This window comes from Rhamphochromis sp. 'chilingali', assembly GCF_963969265.1.
Source record: "Rhamphochromis sp. 'chilingali' genome assembly, chromosome: 11".
In the NCBI taxonomy this organism is placed as follows: domain Eukaryota; kingdom Metazoa; phylum Chordata; class Actinopteri; order Cichliformes; family Cichlidae; genus Rhamphochromis; species Rhamphochromis sp. 'chilingali'.
This window is the reverse complement of record NC_137938.1, coordinates 22,463,614-22,483,812: the sequence shown is the minus strand read 5'-3', so window position 1 is coordinate 22,483,812 and position 20,199 is coordinate 22,463,614. Positions and strand designations below refer to the sequence as shown.

The following is a 20,199-nucleotide window of genomic DNA, read 5'->3' as shown; positions in this document are numbered from 1 at the left end:
GTGCGCATCACAGGCTGTGTATTACAGTTTATATCACATTCTGGTTATATCTATACAATCATACAACACACCATAGTCTCTCTATTAGCGTCATATCCTTGCATGATCTAATAAACATAGAGAAATCTTAATAATATATACTCAATGCTATACTGTGGTAAGCAGCTATGCTATGATAAAATATACTGAATCAGTTTACTGACAGAGTGGATTTTTTTTTTGGGGGGGGGGGGGGGGGGGGAGTATAAGAACCTTGATATTGATATAAACTTCCCTTTCCTCTCTGATACTGACATCAATTAACATAGTGAATAAGTAACGTCTGTCGTAGCTGAAGACAGGTATGTCACGTGTCACTTAAGCAGTCAGTGTAATGCGGAAAGTGTTAACTAGCTGGCGTAAGGTTCAACAAGGAATAACTCGGAGAATCCTCACTCCCTGGCTGGCTGAAGAGGGAAGCAGGGAGAGACCTTTCCACCAGAAAGAGGTCACACCATTAAGCATCTGGACAAAAAAAACAACAACCAAAAACCTGCAGGTAAGAGTAAGATGGTGTTTTTCTTTATCTTCATAGGAGAAAAATCGTTTGTTGCAAAAACTGTTACTATAAAGGTAATGGATGTGATTGTTGTTTATTCCAGTTCCGGTTCCTGTACCATAGACACATTAAAACCCAGACCCACCCCCCGCCTCCGGCCCATGTCCTGCTGTGCTGATTGGTCGGGGAGCTGTCTGTCAGCGTGATTGTGGCTGGGGAAAAATGGTCAACCTGGCATGTTGATGGTCTTGGCTGTGTAGTTCTGGAAGAGCGGCTGCAGGAACATGCCCATCGTGCCGAACACGCATACAAACACAAAGATCCACAGGAAGAGGCGGTCGATCACCATGGCAACATACTTCCAGTCCTCGCTCACCTGTGGTTGTGGAACAGGGTGAAGAGAAAGATTAAGGTGAGCAGAATCCCACTCTCAAGTCCAGTCATGCTCATTATCATTTGACCTACCCGTCTGCCTTTAACTAGACGCAACGTTAATGGAGGTGAAGTGTTAATGTGAATGGAGACTCGTTCAGCTACACAGCTCTGATGAGGTCTGACACGAGTCAAGGAGGAGGAGAAGGATGTAAGAGACTGGAGAGAGATGGAGGACGGAGAGAAACAGAGGGTGTTCTGAAACTGTGACCCCTGTGATGATAACTTAAAGAGAGAGGGGAATGAATGATGAGCCATGCACTGCGCTGGGAATGGGAGGATTTTAAAGGCGATGGGATGGTAACTATATCAGTGATAGACAGAATTACTGCGGTTTATTAATTCCCATGTCAGACGCACGCTCCAATAAGATGCGGTCAGGATAAGACATAAAAAATAACACCCTCACTCTGCTGACTCGCTTCTTCTATTCCAGCTCTTTACCAGTTGTACTCTTTCTCTATGCACACGTCATGCTGCCGCTGCTGCTATAATTACATGTCTGTGTCGAATATTCAGAGGGTTACGATTGCATCACCAGATCTGTCTCCTTTGCTTCTGGCCTTTTGTACTAACCCTTGCATTTTAAATGGCAGTACTAAACAGCAGAGTCGCACAGCTCGGTCTTGACTATAACATGATATGGCACTGATCTGTGCTGCTCTGGATACTTTTTATGGCTGGTAACATATGCGCATAAAAGAAGATTGTTTATGGCAGGATTTCACACGCACGGAGACATGATAATTTTTTTATGTTAATACACAGTTGAATCTGAGTAATAAATATGGAGGTATGTATTATCAGCCGATACTATTGGTGCTCATCTCACATTATCACAGGCTATATTAGCATGCATGGTGTCAGAGCTGTAAACTGCAGCACCACATCAAATACACTTTTTTAATGTCATTTGTTTTTGCCAAAATTGCTGTTTAAATTTACAGGATTACATTTTTTAAGCTAGTGGAATAGCACTAAGTTAAAAGCTGCTGCTCAACAAATAAAGTAGACAAGCAGCACAAAAGCATTTATTTGGAGCTGTGTTTCTTTTCATAAGGAGACAGTTAGCAAATACTAGATAATTTAAGCCCCATCCCCCCAAAATAACCCAATGACCAATTTTACAATACAATATAATTTTACAATATAAGGTTAAAAAAATTTCTTTCACTGCTAAAAGGCTCTATCAGTCAAAGAAAGTGTCTGATTAAAGTGCTAAGGTCAGCACAAACAGTAAAATCGCAGTCTTTTAAAGCAGGGCAGCTACAGTGGGATAATAACTATCTCTGAGTCTGTGATTACACAAAAAAGACAGATTTACTGAGAGGAATAAATTAGTGGTGTTGCAATCACAGAAAACAGCACAGATGTGAGTGGACTGTTATCAGGTAATCAAAACTAACTGTCTAAACTATCTAAAAACAACATTTTTCCAGTTTTATAAGCAAAGAAAAAGCTTTTTGACATCAATAATGCCCAGGACAGTCTATGAGGAGGAGGGCAAATTCACAGCTCAAAACAGAGTAGAAATGATTAGTCAGTGAATAATCTACAAACATTATACAGCAAGGCTCAAGTTGACTGCAGGATTTATGCAGAGAAGAGCTGCTTTATTACAAAATGGGTCAGTGTGCAAACCTGAAACCTGTGTATGACAGGTTTCAGGTTTGCACAGGTTTGTTAGCGATGAAGCGGACTCCTTCCACAGCTTCCTCAAAGAAAACACAACATTTTCTTTTGTCCTGACCGATGCACATTTTAAGTTATTGTTACTGTGTCATGTGTGTAAATGCACACTGCTCTTGCTTTTTCTATGTGACATATAAGCCTACAGGTGTTTATTAAAGTCAAAGGAAAGACTGACTCAGCGGCAGCTGTGGGCAATCAGGTTGTTAAAAAAATAGGCTCAGATATTAAAAACGAGATTGGATGGATTAGATACTCATTTGCAAAAGTATTGATCCCATCAGGGCGGCCTTTGCCTCCTCCAGATGGCACACAACTTTACACAGCTAGCATACAGCCCCTCACCTCACTAGCAGCTGAATTGATTTTCACAAATCTGAACAACACTTTATGAAAAACATGAAGTTGGTAAAGCTCCTGCTTCAACAACACTTAAGTGTTAAACAATTATTATAAAAGTCAACTTGGCCAGTGAACACATGAATGTTAGCCCTTTAACTACTAGCAAATATTGGATAGCTACATTAGCCATGAGTTAAGTTATCATTTAAAGAAATAATAATAACTCAGTTGGTAGCTAGCAGCTAGGGCTAATAAGAACATGAATAATTTAAAAGTATAACAGAATTGTTTTTTTTCTTAAAGGCAGACATTGAAGCAAAGACAAATCTACCAGCAGTGGCACCCACCTTATTATATTTGCATTATGTTATATTTAAATTTTATTTTTGATATATATATATATATATATATACAATTAAAATATGGTGCCAGGTGTGTTTTGCTCAGTTATGTTACTGTAAAGTACATATGTTGGGCAAAACATTGTTGTCATTGGCATTATTATTATGTTTATTCTTTAAGATCTTTATTTTTAAAATCCCTCTAATTTTTATTCTTTTTTCCCCTCTGTGGAATCAAATAGTTTAGTGGGCAACAAACATGTTTCTTCAAAATCCTGAACAGCATTTTGTAAAATTCTGATATTTTTCTAATATGAGGGAAATCTGAGTCCCACGAATAGCTTGGCAGACATGTCTGTTTATTCTATAATAGAGCCGATGCTAAAGAGAGTTTAAAATAAATTCATTAATTCACATTATTTTTTATGTTGCACAACTCTGTGTGCACAGTGCTGAGAGGCTTTTGTGTCCTCTGCAGTTTTCACTGTGGCCCAAATTCCCTAAAATATTGCAAATTACATCTTAAAGTAAAGACATATTTCCTGTAACACAAACATAGCCTTTATGAATTTTGCATTACTGAAATACCGAAATACCAGAAATATGTTTAGCTCAATTTTCCACTCTGAGTAATTTTCCCATAAATTTATATACAATAAGAGCTCCTCAAAAACTATTGTCCACACATTTCAGCAGCAAAGAGAAGATTTTTGGTCCCAAAAGAGGCGTTTGCACTGATGCAGACAGTTAGCTAATCTGGTCCTAATTTATTTAATCTGTTGTCAACATAAAAATCTATTTTGAGCAGCTGTCAAATGCTATTTTTGCAGTTACTATGATAGTGAAGTTTATTAACCAGCTATAAAACATAAACAAATCTAGTGCAACACTATCAGCTCCAGGCTCTGATATGAAGCAACAGATAATACTCACACTCTGATCATCATCCTCGCTCTTCATGTGATTTGCGATGAAGCGTACTCCTTCCACAGCTTCCTCAAAGCCTGGACAGGCTTGAGCCAGCAGGGCCTGGGTCAAAGCAGGACCTGCAGCTGCTTGCTTCCCTCTTGGAAGGTTTCCAGAGCTCCCTTCTCGACCTTCTCTGACTCTGTTTAGACCATCGATGGATCCCCCTCCTGCACCTCCCAGATCCCCTCCAAACTGTTTAACAGACGCGCGGTTCACATAGCACGTACAAGGGTCACTGTCCTCCTTACCAAACACTGTGGAGGTCCCCCCTCCATTCCCACCAGCAGTTCCCAGCCCGAGCCCCACCATCAAGGCCCCTGCCTCTCCACTTCGACCACCCTCGCTCTGCTCCTGCGCCCTCCTCCTTTGACGCAGCCGCTGACGCTCGCAGCTGTTTCTCGGCTGGCGCATGAAGAGCAGGGCAGGAAGCTTGTTGAGGAACACTAGTTTAACCCAAGGGGGCATGGTGTGTGTGGTGGGAGAACGATGGTGCACATTCAGGACACATACACTGGTGACGATAGAGAAAGTGACCAGAACCATGGTGAACATCAGATACTTTCCGACCAGAGGAACATCCAGTGAAGTTGGTGGGACGATCTTGGAGATTAGCAGCAGGAACACGGTGAGAGCCAGCAGCACTGAGATGCAGAGTGTCATCTTCTCGCCACAGTCAGAGGGCAGGTAGAAGACCAGGATCGCCAGCGAGGTGATGAGCACACACGGGATGATGAGGTTGATAGTATAAAAAAGAGGCTTCCTGCGAATGATGAAGTCATATGTGATGTCCACGTAAGTAGGGTCAGCTGGGTTTTCATTTCGTCTGCCCGGCAGGGCGATGATGTCCCACTCTCCACTGGGGGTGAAGTCATCCATGCTGGCTACATCAGCGCGAAGCACCAGATCGATTTCAGTGCGGTCGTAGGTCCAGGAGCGGAAGCGCAGCGTGCAGTTCTGCTGGTCAAAGGGGAAGTGCTTGACCTCAATCTTACAGGCTGATTTATAGATTGCCGGGGGCAACCAGAAGATGCTGCCATCGTAAGACACCACTGCATTAGAGTAGAACGACACCTCGTACACCCCATCAGCACTAAGAGACAAGGTCAGAGAGGATAAAGACAAAAACAGGAGTCAGACATAAATCCAGATGCTGGTGTGATGATTTAAATAATAAAAGAGTATCATGAGGAGCCATGTTTCTTCCAGGCCTCTTGAATAGGGTAATGTGGTAGTGCTTTATCTTATTATGCAGCAGCTTCATTAGACCTCAGCGACACATTAACGAATCTTGAAGTTATGGGTGTGACTTTTTGAGGTTTCTCTGGTTAGCAGCGTGACAGACTCCTTATATTAACACACAGAGGAAGGATAAGGAACCAAATGAATGTGAAGTCCAGGCAGAAGACATCATTTTTAAGGTAATCTGGGCTTGATTAAACAGCACATGTAAGCTACTGTGAGCTGTATGAATTTCATGTCATCTTACGATAATGGCAGAAAAATACATGCAGCAAGAATATTTTTAACATACAAAAGAGGAACCTGCACGAACACATAGCTGCACATTTTCAGTGCACTATGACCCGCTTCATCTTTTCTCCAAATGAAATAATAATATAAAAAGTGGTGTGGTAGTGGCATAAGCTGAGTTAATCCTCCAGTTTAAAGGACTGACAGTTGGACTCATCGGAGTCATGGAGGATAACACCCCAACCTGGGGTACACGGGATTAACGGGATCACTTTTCCAGAGTTAGTTGGGTCAGGGATCTTATAATCTTTAGTCAAGTAAGGCCTGAAGCAGGGAAAGAGGAGAAGGCCAGACAGATCGCTGTGCTCTGATGAGCTGATTTACATACTGTATGCTGACACTCAGTTTCCATTACATTAAGACCAGTGGTCCGCAACATCCCCATTCTCTCTCAGACATGCAGGAGAATTCTAATTAACAAAACATGCGGATGAAGTTTACACGTTAATCATTTTGTGTAATACATTACAGTGAAGCTTATTTGGGACGTTATCATTTATGTACTATGTATGTGATAGTACACTCATTTGCACATGAGTGATTCGTACCGCTCATCTTGCCAACTTGTTAAAGGTCCTCGGGACCTAAGTAAATTTGTATTTAGTTACCACAAACCACAAATGAATCGACACATAAAAATGTATGATGTAGTATGTCAGCACAGGAGTACTGGATGGTTTCTGGAATGCAGCTGATGGGATAGGAACTATGCACAGACGGTAGGGACAGGAATAAGGCTGAAAGTCATTAAATTCCCAGCAGAAAAGTTTTGGTCTGGAGGTGCATAATAGGCTAAGTCAACCATGCGCACCCCTGAAGACTTTTCATAAGGTAATCTGTTCTCAATAGCAGAATTAAAAGTGATGGCTGCATATTTGTATGACAGTGTAGAAGTAATTTCAAATCCTTCCATTGGTCCAAGATAGAAGAGCCACATTAAAAGAGAGGCAATGGTAATTATCTAGACTCTCAGCGAGCACATCAAATAAGCTTCATATATTTTACAAGTGGAAAAGACAAGACGACAGAAGTTTGCATTCTTGTGGAACAACTGTGTGCACCGACTCATCACTTCATTTGCTGATGTATGCAGTGCAGGTGACTTGTTCTGTACTTTCATGGTGCAGTGTATGCACTATCAGTTTGTATCTTTACAAAGTGAGGACAGGTGGACGAGAGAGTGACTCACTTGTTGTAAAGCACCACGTCAGGCAGCCAGATGTGTTTGGAGGGCAGCCTGACCTTCAGCATTCCATCAAACTCCTCGGGGACCCAAGTCAGACGATAGTCCTGCCACTCCTAAAGGCCAATAAAAACACAACGCTTAGTCACTCATCTGCCAACCACACAGCAGGAAATGACATCTTGAGAGAAGCAGACAGGAGAAGGTGTGTCTGTTTGTCTTTTTGTGTTCGTCACTCAGTCACTGGTCAACATGACATGTTGCAATAAAGATAAGCCTAAGGTACGTTATATGCTATCTGCCCAACCTGCACCTTCATCACACTTCTACCATTAGCCAGAGTAACACTCATGTCTGTCCTGACCCTGAATGGTCTTTAAAACACACCCGGCCGCAAACCACTCAGCATGATTATAATGCAGCAGCTGTTCCCAGGTATGTGTGTGTGGGTGCATGTGAATGCATCAGCAGACATCTGAGTCCTCTGTGCAACTTTGTGTAAAAGACAAACATTATCTTGTTTTCCATGTTGTGGATCAGACTTTGACATTGCCACACTGAAGCCTCTGTGACCTGTTACCACAGTTCTGTGTGTGGTATAACCAGGTTGGAGCTGTATTGCTCATGCTAGACTGTCCTCTGTAACTGTGATGCATTGTGGTCATTACAGTTTGTCTCGGCTCACGACAGCTGTCCTTGGCACTCCTACTTTCTGATGGCAAAGAATCCATAGAGCACTGATGGTGATTCTATGCTCCGTTACATGTCATAAATCCTAATCTGGCTCATGTGTGTGTCTGTCTATGTGCCAGTGTGTGACAACCGTACTTAGAACTGCTTTATATGAAAAAGTTTATATATATATATATATATATATATATATATATATATATATATATATATATATATATATATATATATATATATATATATATATATATATATATATATATATATAAATAAATCTCCCTCTCACTCCCTGACGGTGTGGTATGCATGTGTTCCTTAAGCACCGGAGACCTGGGAGTTGTTGTGTGCAGTATTTAGCTGTTCCTAGGTCTGCGCTCTTCTGGACAGAGACCTCTGTTGTTGTGCCTGGAATTTGTTGGAGCCAGTCTTGCAGTTTCGGGCTTGAAGTTCCTAATCCTTCTATTAAAACTGGGACCACTTTGGCCTTTACCTTCCACATCTGCTCCAGTTGTTCCTCCAGCCCTTGGCACTTCTCTGTTCTCTGGCTCCTTCTTTCTGATGTTGCTGTCCGGTGGGAACACCGCACCTATCACAACTGTGGTCTTCTGCTCCTTGTCAACCAGCACTACGTCTAGTTGGTTAGCCAGCAGCTGCTTGTCTGTCTGGAACTTGAAATCCCACAGGACCTTAGCCTGTTGGTTTTTTGGTTTTTTTACCCACCTTTGGTGGTGTCTCCCATCGGGACTTGGGAAACAGATGTTCCTACACACTATCCCAGCCACTTGTTTGTGTCTTTCAGTGTATGCTGTCCCATATATTCCATGTCCACATGCCCACTTCTCATCAATATGTCCTTGTCCTTCAACACCTGACGTATGGCTTTAGCTATCTGCCTTGCATGCCCTGACCAGGTATTCAAAACTTGACCTTTTCTTCTGAATATATACACCATCAACAATGGCCACATTATACAGTTTTCTAAACAGAAGAATTTCATTGCGTATACAAAATCATCCTAGCGTGGCTGAGTCTTTCTGAAGGAAAGATGGGAAGGGGTTCACAACTCCTAGTAAGACTATGTGGCCAAAGAGTTTTACAATATAAAATATTTTTGTGCAGAATTGGAAATAATTTGTGGAATTCATCGTCTACAGCAGATCAAATCAATGACAGATTCAGAGAATCTGAGGGAAATCTCTATACTCAGGGGACAAGGACAAAAAACAGTATTATGTAATATTCACTGCACTGACTCCACTGCAGACATATTTAAAAAAGATCCAGAAACAAAGATGGCTTCTCTGGACAAGAGCTCACTTAAGATAAGAAGAGTAAGACTAAAGAAAAATATCCTGTGATCTTAAAAAACAAAACAAAACAACTAAATTTAAAACTCTTTTGGGAAATGAATGTGCATCCTTAGAGCTATAGAAATAGATTACAGTCCTGCTGCTTATCAGCTCATCACAGTTACAATTTTGTAGTGAAACAAAGAGTTTAAATCCTTGGATTTTCTTTATTATTTATTTACAACCCATCTTTGCTGTTTTTTTGGGGGTTTTTTTCCAAAGTTGTTAGGTTTGTGAATCTCAGCTTAAGCCAGTCTTTGGTCATTTGTCTGAATATCTAGAATATGTTCATGTTGTTGAATAAATTATTATAAGTATTAAGCCCAAATAGCTATATACCTCAGCTATAAGAGGTCACATATGACTTTACAGAACATCAAAAATCACAACATTAGCGCAGAAACATGAGTTCAGCTTCAGAAATGTCTTTCTGTACATTTCTCACTCTCTGGTAAATTCCCATCTCTTATTTTTCTTCTTCTGGATTTTGTTTGAGGACGAGCATGACTCTCTTTTTTGATGTCTCCCTTCACCAGTCCTGTCGACTTTTGTGTGAACTGAAGCTCTACATGATTGCTGGCAGGGTCATACTCAGCTATCCAGAAACAGCAACAACACGGAAAAGAAAAATGCATCTTTCCACCCCAGTAACTGCATCCGTGAATCGTGTAATATTGGTGTGATAACACTTCAGGAACTTGATTATCCAATGAAATTCATCACGTACAGTAGTAAATTTTAGAGAGAGGAACCTTCAATGTGTGTGTTTGTGTTTATCTAAGTCCCATTTATGACTACCGTCCAAGTCCCTCGCGGTTTGTGATTCACGTCCACTGACCTAGCTGCGACACTGTGAAATCTAAGAAAAAAACACACCTAAAAATAAATATTTACTCATTGTTTTCTCTGCATTTCACTAAGCTTTCTGCCTTCTCTTTTTCCATGTAGCATAATGTTGGGTACGCAGTGATTAGATCAGATGGGGAGTCAAAATTCTCACCTGTGTTAGCCAGACATTGGTGGTCATCACCTGCTCTCGTTCATGCTGCAATGGAACACATTCACATTAAAAGCTGTAGTTTTATTGCATGAATTTATTCAGAAGCGGCTCATTGTTATTTGTATGTAAAAGACTCAGTGAGGATGAGATGTCCTGATTTATAGTATGTTTAAACAGGGTCAAGCTTCAGAAAACATCCTTCAAACTCCATGTCCCAGTTTTGTAATAGGGGGAAATAAATGTTGTTTTCAAGCTGAGGCCAAAGATAACCCTAATGATGTCTTCAAGATTAATTTCTCTTTAGAGAGCTCCTCCCGCGCCACAGAAGGAATCCTGTAACTGCTTTTATATATGCTGGCTAGAACTCATCACTATAAATCATCTTTATGTGCAACATCGGCGGTGCAGCCGTTAAATTTACAACAAAAAAATAAAAAAAACAAACAAACCTGAGCAGAGAATTTCAGCCTCGAGACAAAAGCAACGTTACCCTTTGTCTGAGGCTTGTTTGCAGTCGTGGAGAGTAACAAGTACAAGTACAATATTCATTGCGTCACAATATTCAAATACTGCTCAGTGTTGCTGGTTTGTCTGTGATTATGTTTAATTTGAGTTTTAAATCAAGATTCTGGCGTTTAGGTTACCAGGAGGAAAAACAGAAATTTAAATGAATCACCATTTGTGTTTATGTTGTTTGTTCTATTATCCAAATTAAATTCTAAAAATCACATTAAATCATGCACACAGATTCAATCCCAGACGTGTCCATACTCACAACACTAATGAGTTGGGCCAAAGACACCATCAGCTGCACAGTAACCAGCTCAGAGCCGTTAGTCGCAGGACGGATCAGTTTGTTATAATGCGCTGGGTTTAGGAGATGCTCCACCAACCGCTCCTCTGTGTCTGCCCCAAGGCCGCCTGTAATGAAAGCGCATCATCATCATCATCATCATCATCATCATCATCATCATCATCATCATCATCATCATCATCATCGTGTGGCTCTATCAGGAAGCACCAAAGTTGCAGGCATCTGTGTCTCACTTGGCCTTATTTAAAAGGTGTTTTATCAAATTGGATTTGCAATACAAACATACTGGAGCTTGAAGTCTGTGGTGCCGTAAGTGCTTCTTTTGAGAGCCGCGACATTGCTCATCACCGGCGGCTGGAGGACGTCAGCACACCTCAATGCATAGATCTTACGAGATCTGACATCACGAGAATGAGTCAACCACTCTGTATGTCTCTATCGCTCTCCTTCCTGTCTCTATCACACACTTCGTCCCGCTGCTCTGTCTCTATGTATTCTCCTCTGCCCTGCTGCACTTCTCCCCAACTGCCACTCTTTTGTAGCTCTGGGTTATTTTCACTCAGTCCCTCGCGTCCCTTCCCCTGTCTCTTCCCCCTCCCATCCCTCCATCTGTAGCAGACTGTAGTCTTATCTGTGTGAGTGGTTGAATTTAGGCAGAGCTGTCACAACACCACACACAGGAGGGGAGGGTTTTCCGGGGGGGGGGGGGGGTTTCACTGAGAGAGTGATGCACTGAGAAAAACAACTGTTCTGCACCTCCTGCTTCCTTCCTCATTCCCTCCTGCTTTTCACTCCCTGTCTCTCTGGCATCTGCTCATGCCTGCGCTGCGTCTTTTCACCCTCACGCTCCACCCCTGAAGATAAACACAGGCTGCTAACTGTACCGATGTTGTCATACTCTCTTTTAAAGGCCGTTAACATTGCAGGAAAACAAACGCGTGAAAGCTGATGTAGGTAAAATTATTTCTTTTTAATGAACACAATGATATTAAAAAGTATACAAAGAGCTTAGACTCTCAATTTCTCCATGAATCTGCGCAAAAATAAATCAAATTTGAATTAATTAACAACTGTTAGAGTTCAGTTGGTACAGCGTAAAGGATTTCAGTCTTTTTGTTTTAAAAAATTGTACTTTAGCGCAGATAGAGATAAACATTTTCCCAGACAGGACACTGTTTATTACCCATAGCAAGAATCAGCGAAAATAAAAGAACTGTTTTATACAGGGCTATGGATGAATGGAAGTCACTGCCAATAGAAATAACATAAAAAACCACAAAAACTGTATTTAGAAAACTTTAAAACAATATTTATTTGGTCTGATTTTGATGCTTGCAATGCAACATGAGAGCTCAAAAGGTAAATTAAAACACAGAAATGGAAAGAAGACGTACCAAACTTCTTCTGAATGTTTCCGGCTCCTCTGTGACACTCTGTCCTCCTCTATTTATCCCCTGCTCTCCACCCTCCCCTTCCTCTTTGCCCTGTAGCGCTGCTGTGTTCACTGAACAGGAATGATAGCCTCTATCTCTGGATCAATAAGGACTCTATTCATACCCCATGACCTCTCGATGCAATCCCTCGCTCCCACATCCCCTATTTTTTAATCTTCTGCTCTTTCTCTGTCATCACATTTTCCTTAACACTTTTACCATCTTTTTCATCATCCCAGTCAGCCCGTTTCTTCTCCCATCCTGTTTGTTATCTCCATCTCGCTGTCGCTGACAGCCAGTGTACATTTATTGCCCTTTCCTTCGCTAAATCAGCATCATCAATACAAGTCCTGTCAGCATGAGTGTTGTACTTTTGTGCACAAGAGCTGGCTTTTTTTTTCTTTGCGTGCATGTGTGCCATTTTGTGGACACACATTCATCAGGGAAATAAGCATTGCTGTCTGTGTCAGAACCATATGAGTAATGTATATTATTCCCGGAAGCACAAGGCAATAACACTGTCGGATGAGACAGGAAGCCAGACTGGCAGAGGAAAAAAAGGAAGAGCACGGTTCATTCAACCATGCTCATACGTGTATATGAAAGATTTCTGCTTACTATAAAAGTACTATGTAGTAAAATAGACAAAATGTAATTAATTATCTTAAAGTCTTAAGTCCCTCATTTCTTTGTATTTTGCTTCAGTAGAGACAGACTTTCTTGTAATTTTTAAAGCACTCATGAGCAAAAGTTCTCCAGGCTTACTGAAGATCTTTCAAAGTTTCTCTTTGAACATCGGCTGCTTTGTCATTCATTTAAGTCCAGTCCTTATACCTGACCATTTTTAGAAGATGTTTTTTTACATTTATTAAGCCACTTAACACTGACCTAAAATGATCATCACTATGTGCAGAGGAGCTTTGAAGGTCTTTCAAGAAGCCCGGAGAACTTTTCCTGAAGATTGGCTAAGAGAGTTCAGGCTGTGTTTAAGAATAAAGGTATTCATATCAAATATTGATTTGTACAAACTCTGTTTTTGCCTCATGTACTTCATTTAGATAGATAGATACCACAACACTTTCAGCACGCCATGTTTTACCACTTCTTCGTGAACTAGAGCATTTACTACAGAAATAGCTTAAAATAACTAAGCAAAAATGAGCATGTGGTCAGGATACACCAATATTTTACAGCACTGCAACTAATCAGGCAGAAAGATTCATTTTTTCTTATCTCGTTTTTTTTTTTATGTAAAACTACGCACACACTCGAGCCTGCTCAGTGTGCAAACACATTAACTCGGCCGCTCATCTTCAACACTCAAATAATGCTACTAACCACAGACTGATGTGCCTCTGTCTCCACATGCTAAAGGCTGAACTGAACGGCTCTAATGTTGTTGGTAGTTCAGGTGGCTTTATATTTGTTTTCCAGAGCAGATATTGCAAACTTAATGTGACATTATGAATATTTCAGCAGGGCTCCCCATTAGACCCGTAAGCTAGGGAAGTTACACATCACCGTGCATATGCAAACACACAAACACGCACACGCTTCCGTGACAGGAGGACCGGAAGAGACAAGATGGTAGCCATTAGGTCAGATTGCTTTATAGCTATGTCTGCCCCTTCAATCCGTTCGTCCTTAAAAATAGCCATTAATCTTAGCGTGCTGATGGACCTTTTGTGTCCCCAACAACTTGTTTATAAAATCTTTACTTTTGACAGCATCTGGTTATAATTTCTAATGCTGCTTAGAGACTAGAGCACACGCTGTAAAGACAAACGTGGAGAAAATGAAGGCGAGGCGAGATCTAAATTGAATTATCCCACTAAGACTATTACAGTGATGATCTCTATTTATACAGCTCGCTCAAATGAGAAAAGGTTGGAGGGAAACTGGGGTCATTTTCTGCCCTCCTTTCTGTCGACGGCTAAAGAGGCTTTTTGGCTGCAGCTGAAACCTTTTATGCTGAAATATTCTTAAGTCAATAATGGAGAGATCCACTGATGTACTGGCAACACCCAATTGGCTCTGTAGTGGCCATAGAACTGAGATATTAATATTGATCCTCCATCTAGTTGCAATATCAGAGCACAAAAACAGAGGCATTCCACTGTGGGCTAACTGCAGCCTGAAGCTTTATTGTCTTTCCACGCTGCGCACAAAGATGTAAAGTCAGTCGAGTTTGTTGTGTTTTAATAACCACAGAGGTTTTCATTTTTTTACAGAAAGCACTGACAAATCACTCCAGCATGTTGTTCTATTATTAGAGCTGAAACATTAGTTGATGCATTTAATCTTTGATCATCACATGTTATTAATTTAAAAAAAAACCAGCTTTTTTTAAAGGATTTTTTTTTCAACCTTTTATTTAATAGATCCACGGATATGGCAAAGATCATAATCATGATTTATTTTTGACCAGCGTTTAGATCTTAGTTATATGGTTAGATCAGTGACTGACTTTGTAAACATGCAGTAATGAATAAAGACCTGTTTTAAAACAAGTGACAAACCATGCACAGTATTTGCTGTTGCTTCACAGCGTGACGTCTTGAAATCAGATTGTTTCTAGAGACGATTTAATTTGACCAAAACCTTTCTTTGCAGGATCCTGGCTTGAGCTAAATGAAACCTGCCAGGACTTGGCTGCGATCGTGTTTGGATTTTAGGGAGGGGCAACAATGCACCACTATAACGAGCCATTACTACACGGCGGGATTTGGTGTAAACAACACGTCTTCATATTGTTTGTGACCTTAACATCTGAACATCTGAGCGTTGCAGCAGAAACTGAGACGCATCACACCTGATTTTTGTCTTTAGCTAACTCTAAGGGTCTTTACATTAGAATATAAAGTGGCTTGAGGCACTATATATAATAAAACTGAATTGAATTTAATCAAAAAGTATTTATTTGAGTTACTGTTGCCTTCCCATCAGTTCAAACCAGTCTGGTCATTCTCTGACATCAAGAAGACATTTTCACGCAGAAAACTGCAGCTCATGGTATATTTTCTTCACAGAACTTCCTCTGTAAAGTCTAGAGATAGTTATGTGGGAAAATCCCAGCAGATTGTTGTTGTTTCTGAAGCACTGAGACAAGCCTGTCTGACACCAACAACCATGCCAAATCACCTTTCTTCCTCACTCTGATGCTCAGTTTGAACTTCAGCAGGTCGTCTCCATGCGAGCTATAACAAGCAGCTGAACAGGTGTGCCCAATAAAGAGAAGAGTGCATGTCACAAAACAAAAACAGGAACACAATAACAGCTGTTTTCTTTCATTTATTTTGTTTTTATAATCACTGGAAGCCAAAATGATAATCTGACATAAATTCAATTATTTACCCAAGAACCATTTTTTTTAAATCTGAGTTCATTTTTAAACATTATATTTTTAAACAAATTAGTTGGAACCTGGATAAATATTAAGAGAAAACCATGCACAGATCAACACAACTATTTAATTTGTTGACAAATTTAAAAAAAAATGTGTCCATGTATCATGGATACGTAGATATACGTCCATATTTAGATTTATAGATAGACTGTTGTTGCTACAAATGCCATAAATATTCTAGCTATATGCTAGAGCTATTAAAATGACATCTTAGGTTTGAATTTTTCTAATATATAGGTGCATGAGTGATATTAGCTCAGTGGATCACTGGGACAAAACAGAATATATTGCTGCTGTGGAAAGTGTTTCATTCATTTTGAAGTCACATCAAGGGAAATTTGAGGAGAATATGCTAAAATAGTTTAGAATAATGAAGGCTGCAAAGCATCGCCGTCAGAGGCTGCAGTTTAACTCATCCAGAAATCATACTGTAAATAAGCAGTAATAGCTTTCATTTGTTTATTAAAACGCATGGAGCTCAGCTGCTGGATGACAGGATATGGCCTTCTAACAGCGGTGCCTATTTCAGGGGCTGCAATAAAATGCATCACTTGAAATGCATTATGCCTCTCGTCGCAGCTATTATTTGCACTGTCGTTTAGATACTCATAAATCGCGAGGCCACGCTTGCACCAGGTCAGCGCCTGCAGCAAAAATGTGCCCATGAATAGATAACAACAAGAGGACTGACTGCAAAAATGATTCCACATAACTCTTAATGTCGCATTTTGTTGAAGTTAGAAAGTCTTTTTCGTCTCTTATACTTGATTTTATTGAAAGGTGTGCGTCATCTTGAATGCACTTCTACAAAAAGCTGTATCAGTGCAAGGTAAGCACACACCTGCCTCGACTTAAGTCCACCTTTATTTTTTTAAATATTCTTAGACAAGGTCAGATTTAAAACTCTTAACTTTCCAAACGTCTCTTATCTGCCTCTTCTTCTCTGCTGCTTAAGTTTCTATTAAACCTCTGTGCTCTCCCTTTGCTTCCCTTTAATCTCCCGGGCCACACTGCTGTGTGCTGCTGCTGCTCTTGCTACTACTGCTGCACATTCATTCACATAAACACACACACACAATCTTGCACAAATCACACATGAGAGCACAGGGTTTTACACATGGAATCACGCACACTCTCACATGCGAGTGCAGGCCCGTGCGGTGAATCCGCTGCACATTTTTTAATCACAGATGCTGCCCCTACCCGCTGATCTGATCCTGTTGCTGCTGTGTATTGGGAGTCGGTCCAACGAGATAGAGACAGAGAAAATAAGCAAGCGAGATAAAGCGCGGAAAGAGAAAGCGAGGTTGAGCGAGACGATAGCAGGGGTGCTGTCATGTCAACAATGAGATTCTGCAAAGATCAGATGAGGAAAATCGGTGCACCAAAAAAACCCCAAAAAGTGATGACAGACTAAAGTAAAGGAGCAGAACTTTCTAGACTGTAGCGCTAGCACAGAGATGATTTGTTGATGTGCATTCACACATAGCAGAGGACTACCGTTCCAGTGTATGCATGCACTTATTAAAATATCTTTTAAGATGCAGAGACATCTCTGGCTGATGAGTGTCGCAGACTCTGCTCCATATCCAGTAACCCCTGCATTAGGTCAGCTCAGCCCCACAGACTCTTTTTATTATGCATGGCCTGTTGGGGAAATGACAAGAGACATCCTCCTCACACAGCGAGATGGCCAAATCCTCACGGCAGCCTCTTAGACAGGTGGTGAAATGTCCTTGAGCGTCCTTGCACAGCCACTCAATACAAGACTCCTCCGTGTGTGTGTGTTTGTGTGTGTGTGTGTGTGTGTGTGTGTGTGTGGATGCTTATGTAAGTAAATGATGCCGTGGCTCTGGAGGTGTAAACCTATGACTTTTCTCCTCTTCATTCGATCACCACCTTTTTTTTATGCCGGCTATTTTTGTTGTGGGAAATGCATGGATTCTCTCACATGTCTCTTGCCTTCTTCGCCTCTTATATGACGTGAACATTACAATAAAGGACAAACATGACTAAATAAGAACACCGAAATCAACACGTAAGCCTCAAACTAGGCAAAGGTTGTGTTTCCTAAGTATTTAACATTTGTGTGTTTTTGCTTGCTCGCTTGTAGGAAACTTCTTAAACGCCTTATAAGCTCCAGGTGTGTGTGTGTGTGTGTGTGTGTGTGTGTGTGTGTGTGTGTGTGTGTGTGTGTGTGTGTGTGTGTGTGTGTGTGTGTGTGTGTGTGTGTGTGTGTGTGTTTATATGTGCCCAGTGTGCATTTTTCTTCAAACATGTGTTTGCATGTGCTTGTGTGTGGACAGAGTTTATAGTCTCTGAGGATGATGCTAATCAGATTTTCTCCCTTAAGGGAAGATGACTCATTAGTACTCCACAGCTTATGAGGCTCCTTAAAGTGATATCTCATGTTGGCATTTTTAGTGCAAACACCTCTGTTTGAACCGAATATAGGGCAAGAATTGAATATTGTGCAAATTTACACCAGCTTCATACAAAAAAGCGTGTCCTTTGACATTTGACATTTTAACAATTAGCTCTATTCAGGCTTTTATTGGCATTTAGCTTATTAGATTTTCACTGGAACTCATTATTTTCACTGTAAAACAAAGTCTGTTATTAAATGAATGTTACTCCTGATATTTTTTGATTATTTTCATGTTCTTTAGTTATCTTCATTTTATTGTATGTCTCTAAAGACTTTAGATTTTGTATTTTTGCTAACAAAATCGAGCATTAAATGTTGTTTCCATATAAATCTTAAACGGATGCTTTAACTAGTATACAGCTGCTATTTTTACCAAAGCTGTGCGGTGAGAACGTCTGCAACCGGTGCTTGATGTGATAAGTGGCAGGTTAATGTTAGTTGAAGCACTTTATCTCGTACTATCTGTCTTCGTCATTTCCTCTGGATGCAGTGTGATGAACTATGGGTGTAAAGCTGTCTTTTTTGGGGGGAGGGTGTAAAAGAGGAGTCAAAGCAGCATGTTTTCGCCCTTGGTGATGATGAACGGTTAGTCAGTGCAAGGCAGATGGCCAAGCGTGTGCATGCGCACGAGTGGACAGAGGTGTGTGCTGTGTGTGTTGCTGCACAGGCAGTCTTTTGCTCTGAGCTGCTGAGCTGGCCTCTGCTCTATCCTCTGCTGTAGATAGGTTACAAAATCTTAAGGCAGTCATAATTCAGCCACTGAGCGGATGTGTTGGAGCGACACCAAAATAAAGCCAACTTACAGAGGTAAAATATGTCCAAACAACCTAAGAGCTTACAGTATTTACTTTAAATGTGCTGCGAGAGCCATAAATAAGATAACCACCCAATGCATGCGCCCCATAACAATAAGTTTATCCATCTAAGCTGTTGTGCAAAAACAGAAGGCTTTCCCTGTGCACCCTGATGACACATCATTTGCCCTTTGATGACAGGAAGAAGAAGTTGTTTTAGCCCAACATGCCTCTTATTAACCTGCCCACTCAATGCAAGACCTCAGTGTTAATGAGAGAGAAGGAGAGAGAGGCGAGTGAGTGATAAGATAATTTATTTCTCTCTCAATTAATTAGAAGGAATATGCTAACTGATGCCACAGTGGTTTAGCTGTTGCAGTAGGCTGGTAAATTTCTCATGTATGTTTATCACATGTTTTATTTTCAGTAGAAAAGATTATAAGTTTGATTTAAGTCTTTTAATACGTATCATTTTCATCTGATCTACCAAAATGTGACTAACTCCCGCACACTCAACACTGAAATAGCAGTAATTCCATAGAAGAACATCACACACGTCCCTAAACGCATTATATTAACCCCAACAGAATCTCAGGTTAAATATATCTTGTATTTTATATGCTTACGATGCAAGTGTTTTCCCCCTTTACACTTGCTAATGTATTTTCATTGTGCTCTATGGAGTGGGTATTTCTCCACTACATCATTCCGTCGCGCTCGCTGCTGTTTTAAAGAAAGATGGTGACACAGCAGTGAAAGAGTCGCTTTCTCCACCTCTGCCTCTCCCTAGCGTCTAACCAGTCCTTTTTTTTTTATTGCATTCACTTCTTCATTACTTGGAAGAAACCTTTTCGGATTCCCTTAATGCACAGACGCGCGGTGTTTTATTGCCCTATGAGGGTGACGCACAAGAGCTTCGATGGAGCCATTATGTGGACAAGGTAGGCTACTCACCTCCCGCAATGGCGAGGAGAGCCAGCAGCAGCAGCGGCGGCCAGCCGTCCATCGTCAAACGTGCGTCCGAGCGCGCTCCGAGCCCGGAAAGGTGTTCACCGGGATGGAGAGGCCACCTCAAGCACGCCCGCAGTGTTAACTCCCTCTCCTCCTCACGACTCAAACCTTTCTTTACTGTCTACCTGTCATGGTGACGTCAGGGCTTTCCGGCGGTCCACACTCCTTCCTTTTCAGGGGAAAATATAAATATCTCGGCGGAGCCAGGTAAGCTCTGCGCTCGGTTGAGTTGTGTTGGCTGTCCGTGCTG

General features: G+C 41.0%; 1 protein-coding gene across 2 annotated transcripts; it reads right to left on the bottom strand.

Annotated features, from left to right (window-relative positions):
- Positions 1-236: 236 nt before the first annotated feature.
- chrnb2 (cholinergic receptor, nicotinic, beta 2) lies at positions 237-20,196 on the bottom strand. Of its 2 annotated transcripts, none has more exons than XM_080895735.1 (6): positions 19,893-20,196; positions 10,839-10,984; positions 10,064-10,108; positions 7,031-7,140; positions 4,276-5,401; positions 237-914 (listed from the first exon to the last, which is right to left on the bottom strand). In XM_080895735.1, exons 1-6 carry the CDS (start codon positions 19,942-19,944, stop codon positions 765-767), a joined length of 1,629 nt encoding a protein of 542 aa, XP_080751861.1. In that variant the 5' UTR covers positions 19,945-20,196; the 3' UTR covers positions 237-764. The 2 variants fall into 2 exon arrangements, with proteins under 2 accessions (XP_080751861.1, XP_080751862.1); XM_080895736.1 differs by lacking the exon at positions 19,893-20,196 and adding an exon at positions 11,164-11,344.
- Positions 20,197-20,199: the final 3 nt, after the last annotated feature.

Excerpts from the sequence above, each read along its gene's own strand:
- chrnb2 (XM_080895735.1), bottom strand. The coding sequence starts at position 19,944 with ATGGACGGCTGGCCGCCGCTGCTGCTGCTGGCTCTCCTCGCCATTGCG. Across the intron at positions 10,985-19,892 it reads TCTCCTCGCCATTGCGGGAG|GCGGCCTTGGGGCAGACACA; the intron begins GTGAGTAGCCTA and ends CTTTCATTACAG. Across the intron at positions 915-4,275 it reads GCGAGGATGATGATCAGAGT|GTGAGCGAGGACTGGAAGTA; the intron begins GTGAGTATTATC and ends CCACAACCACAG.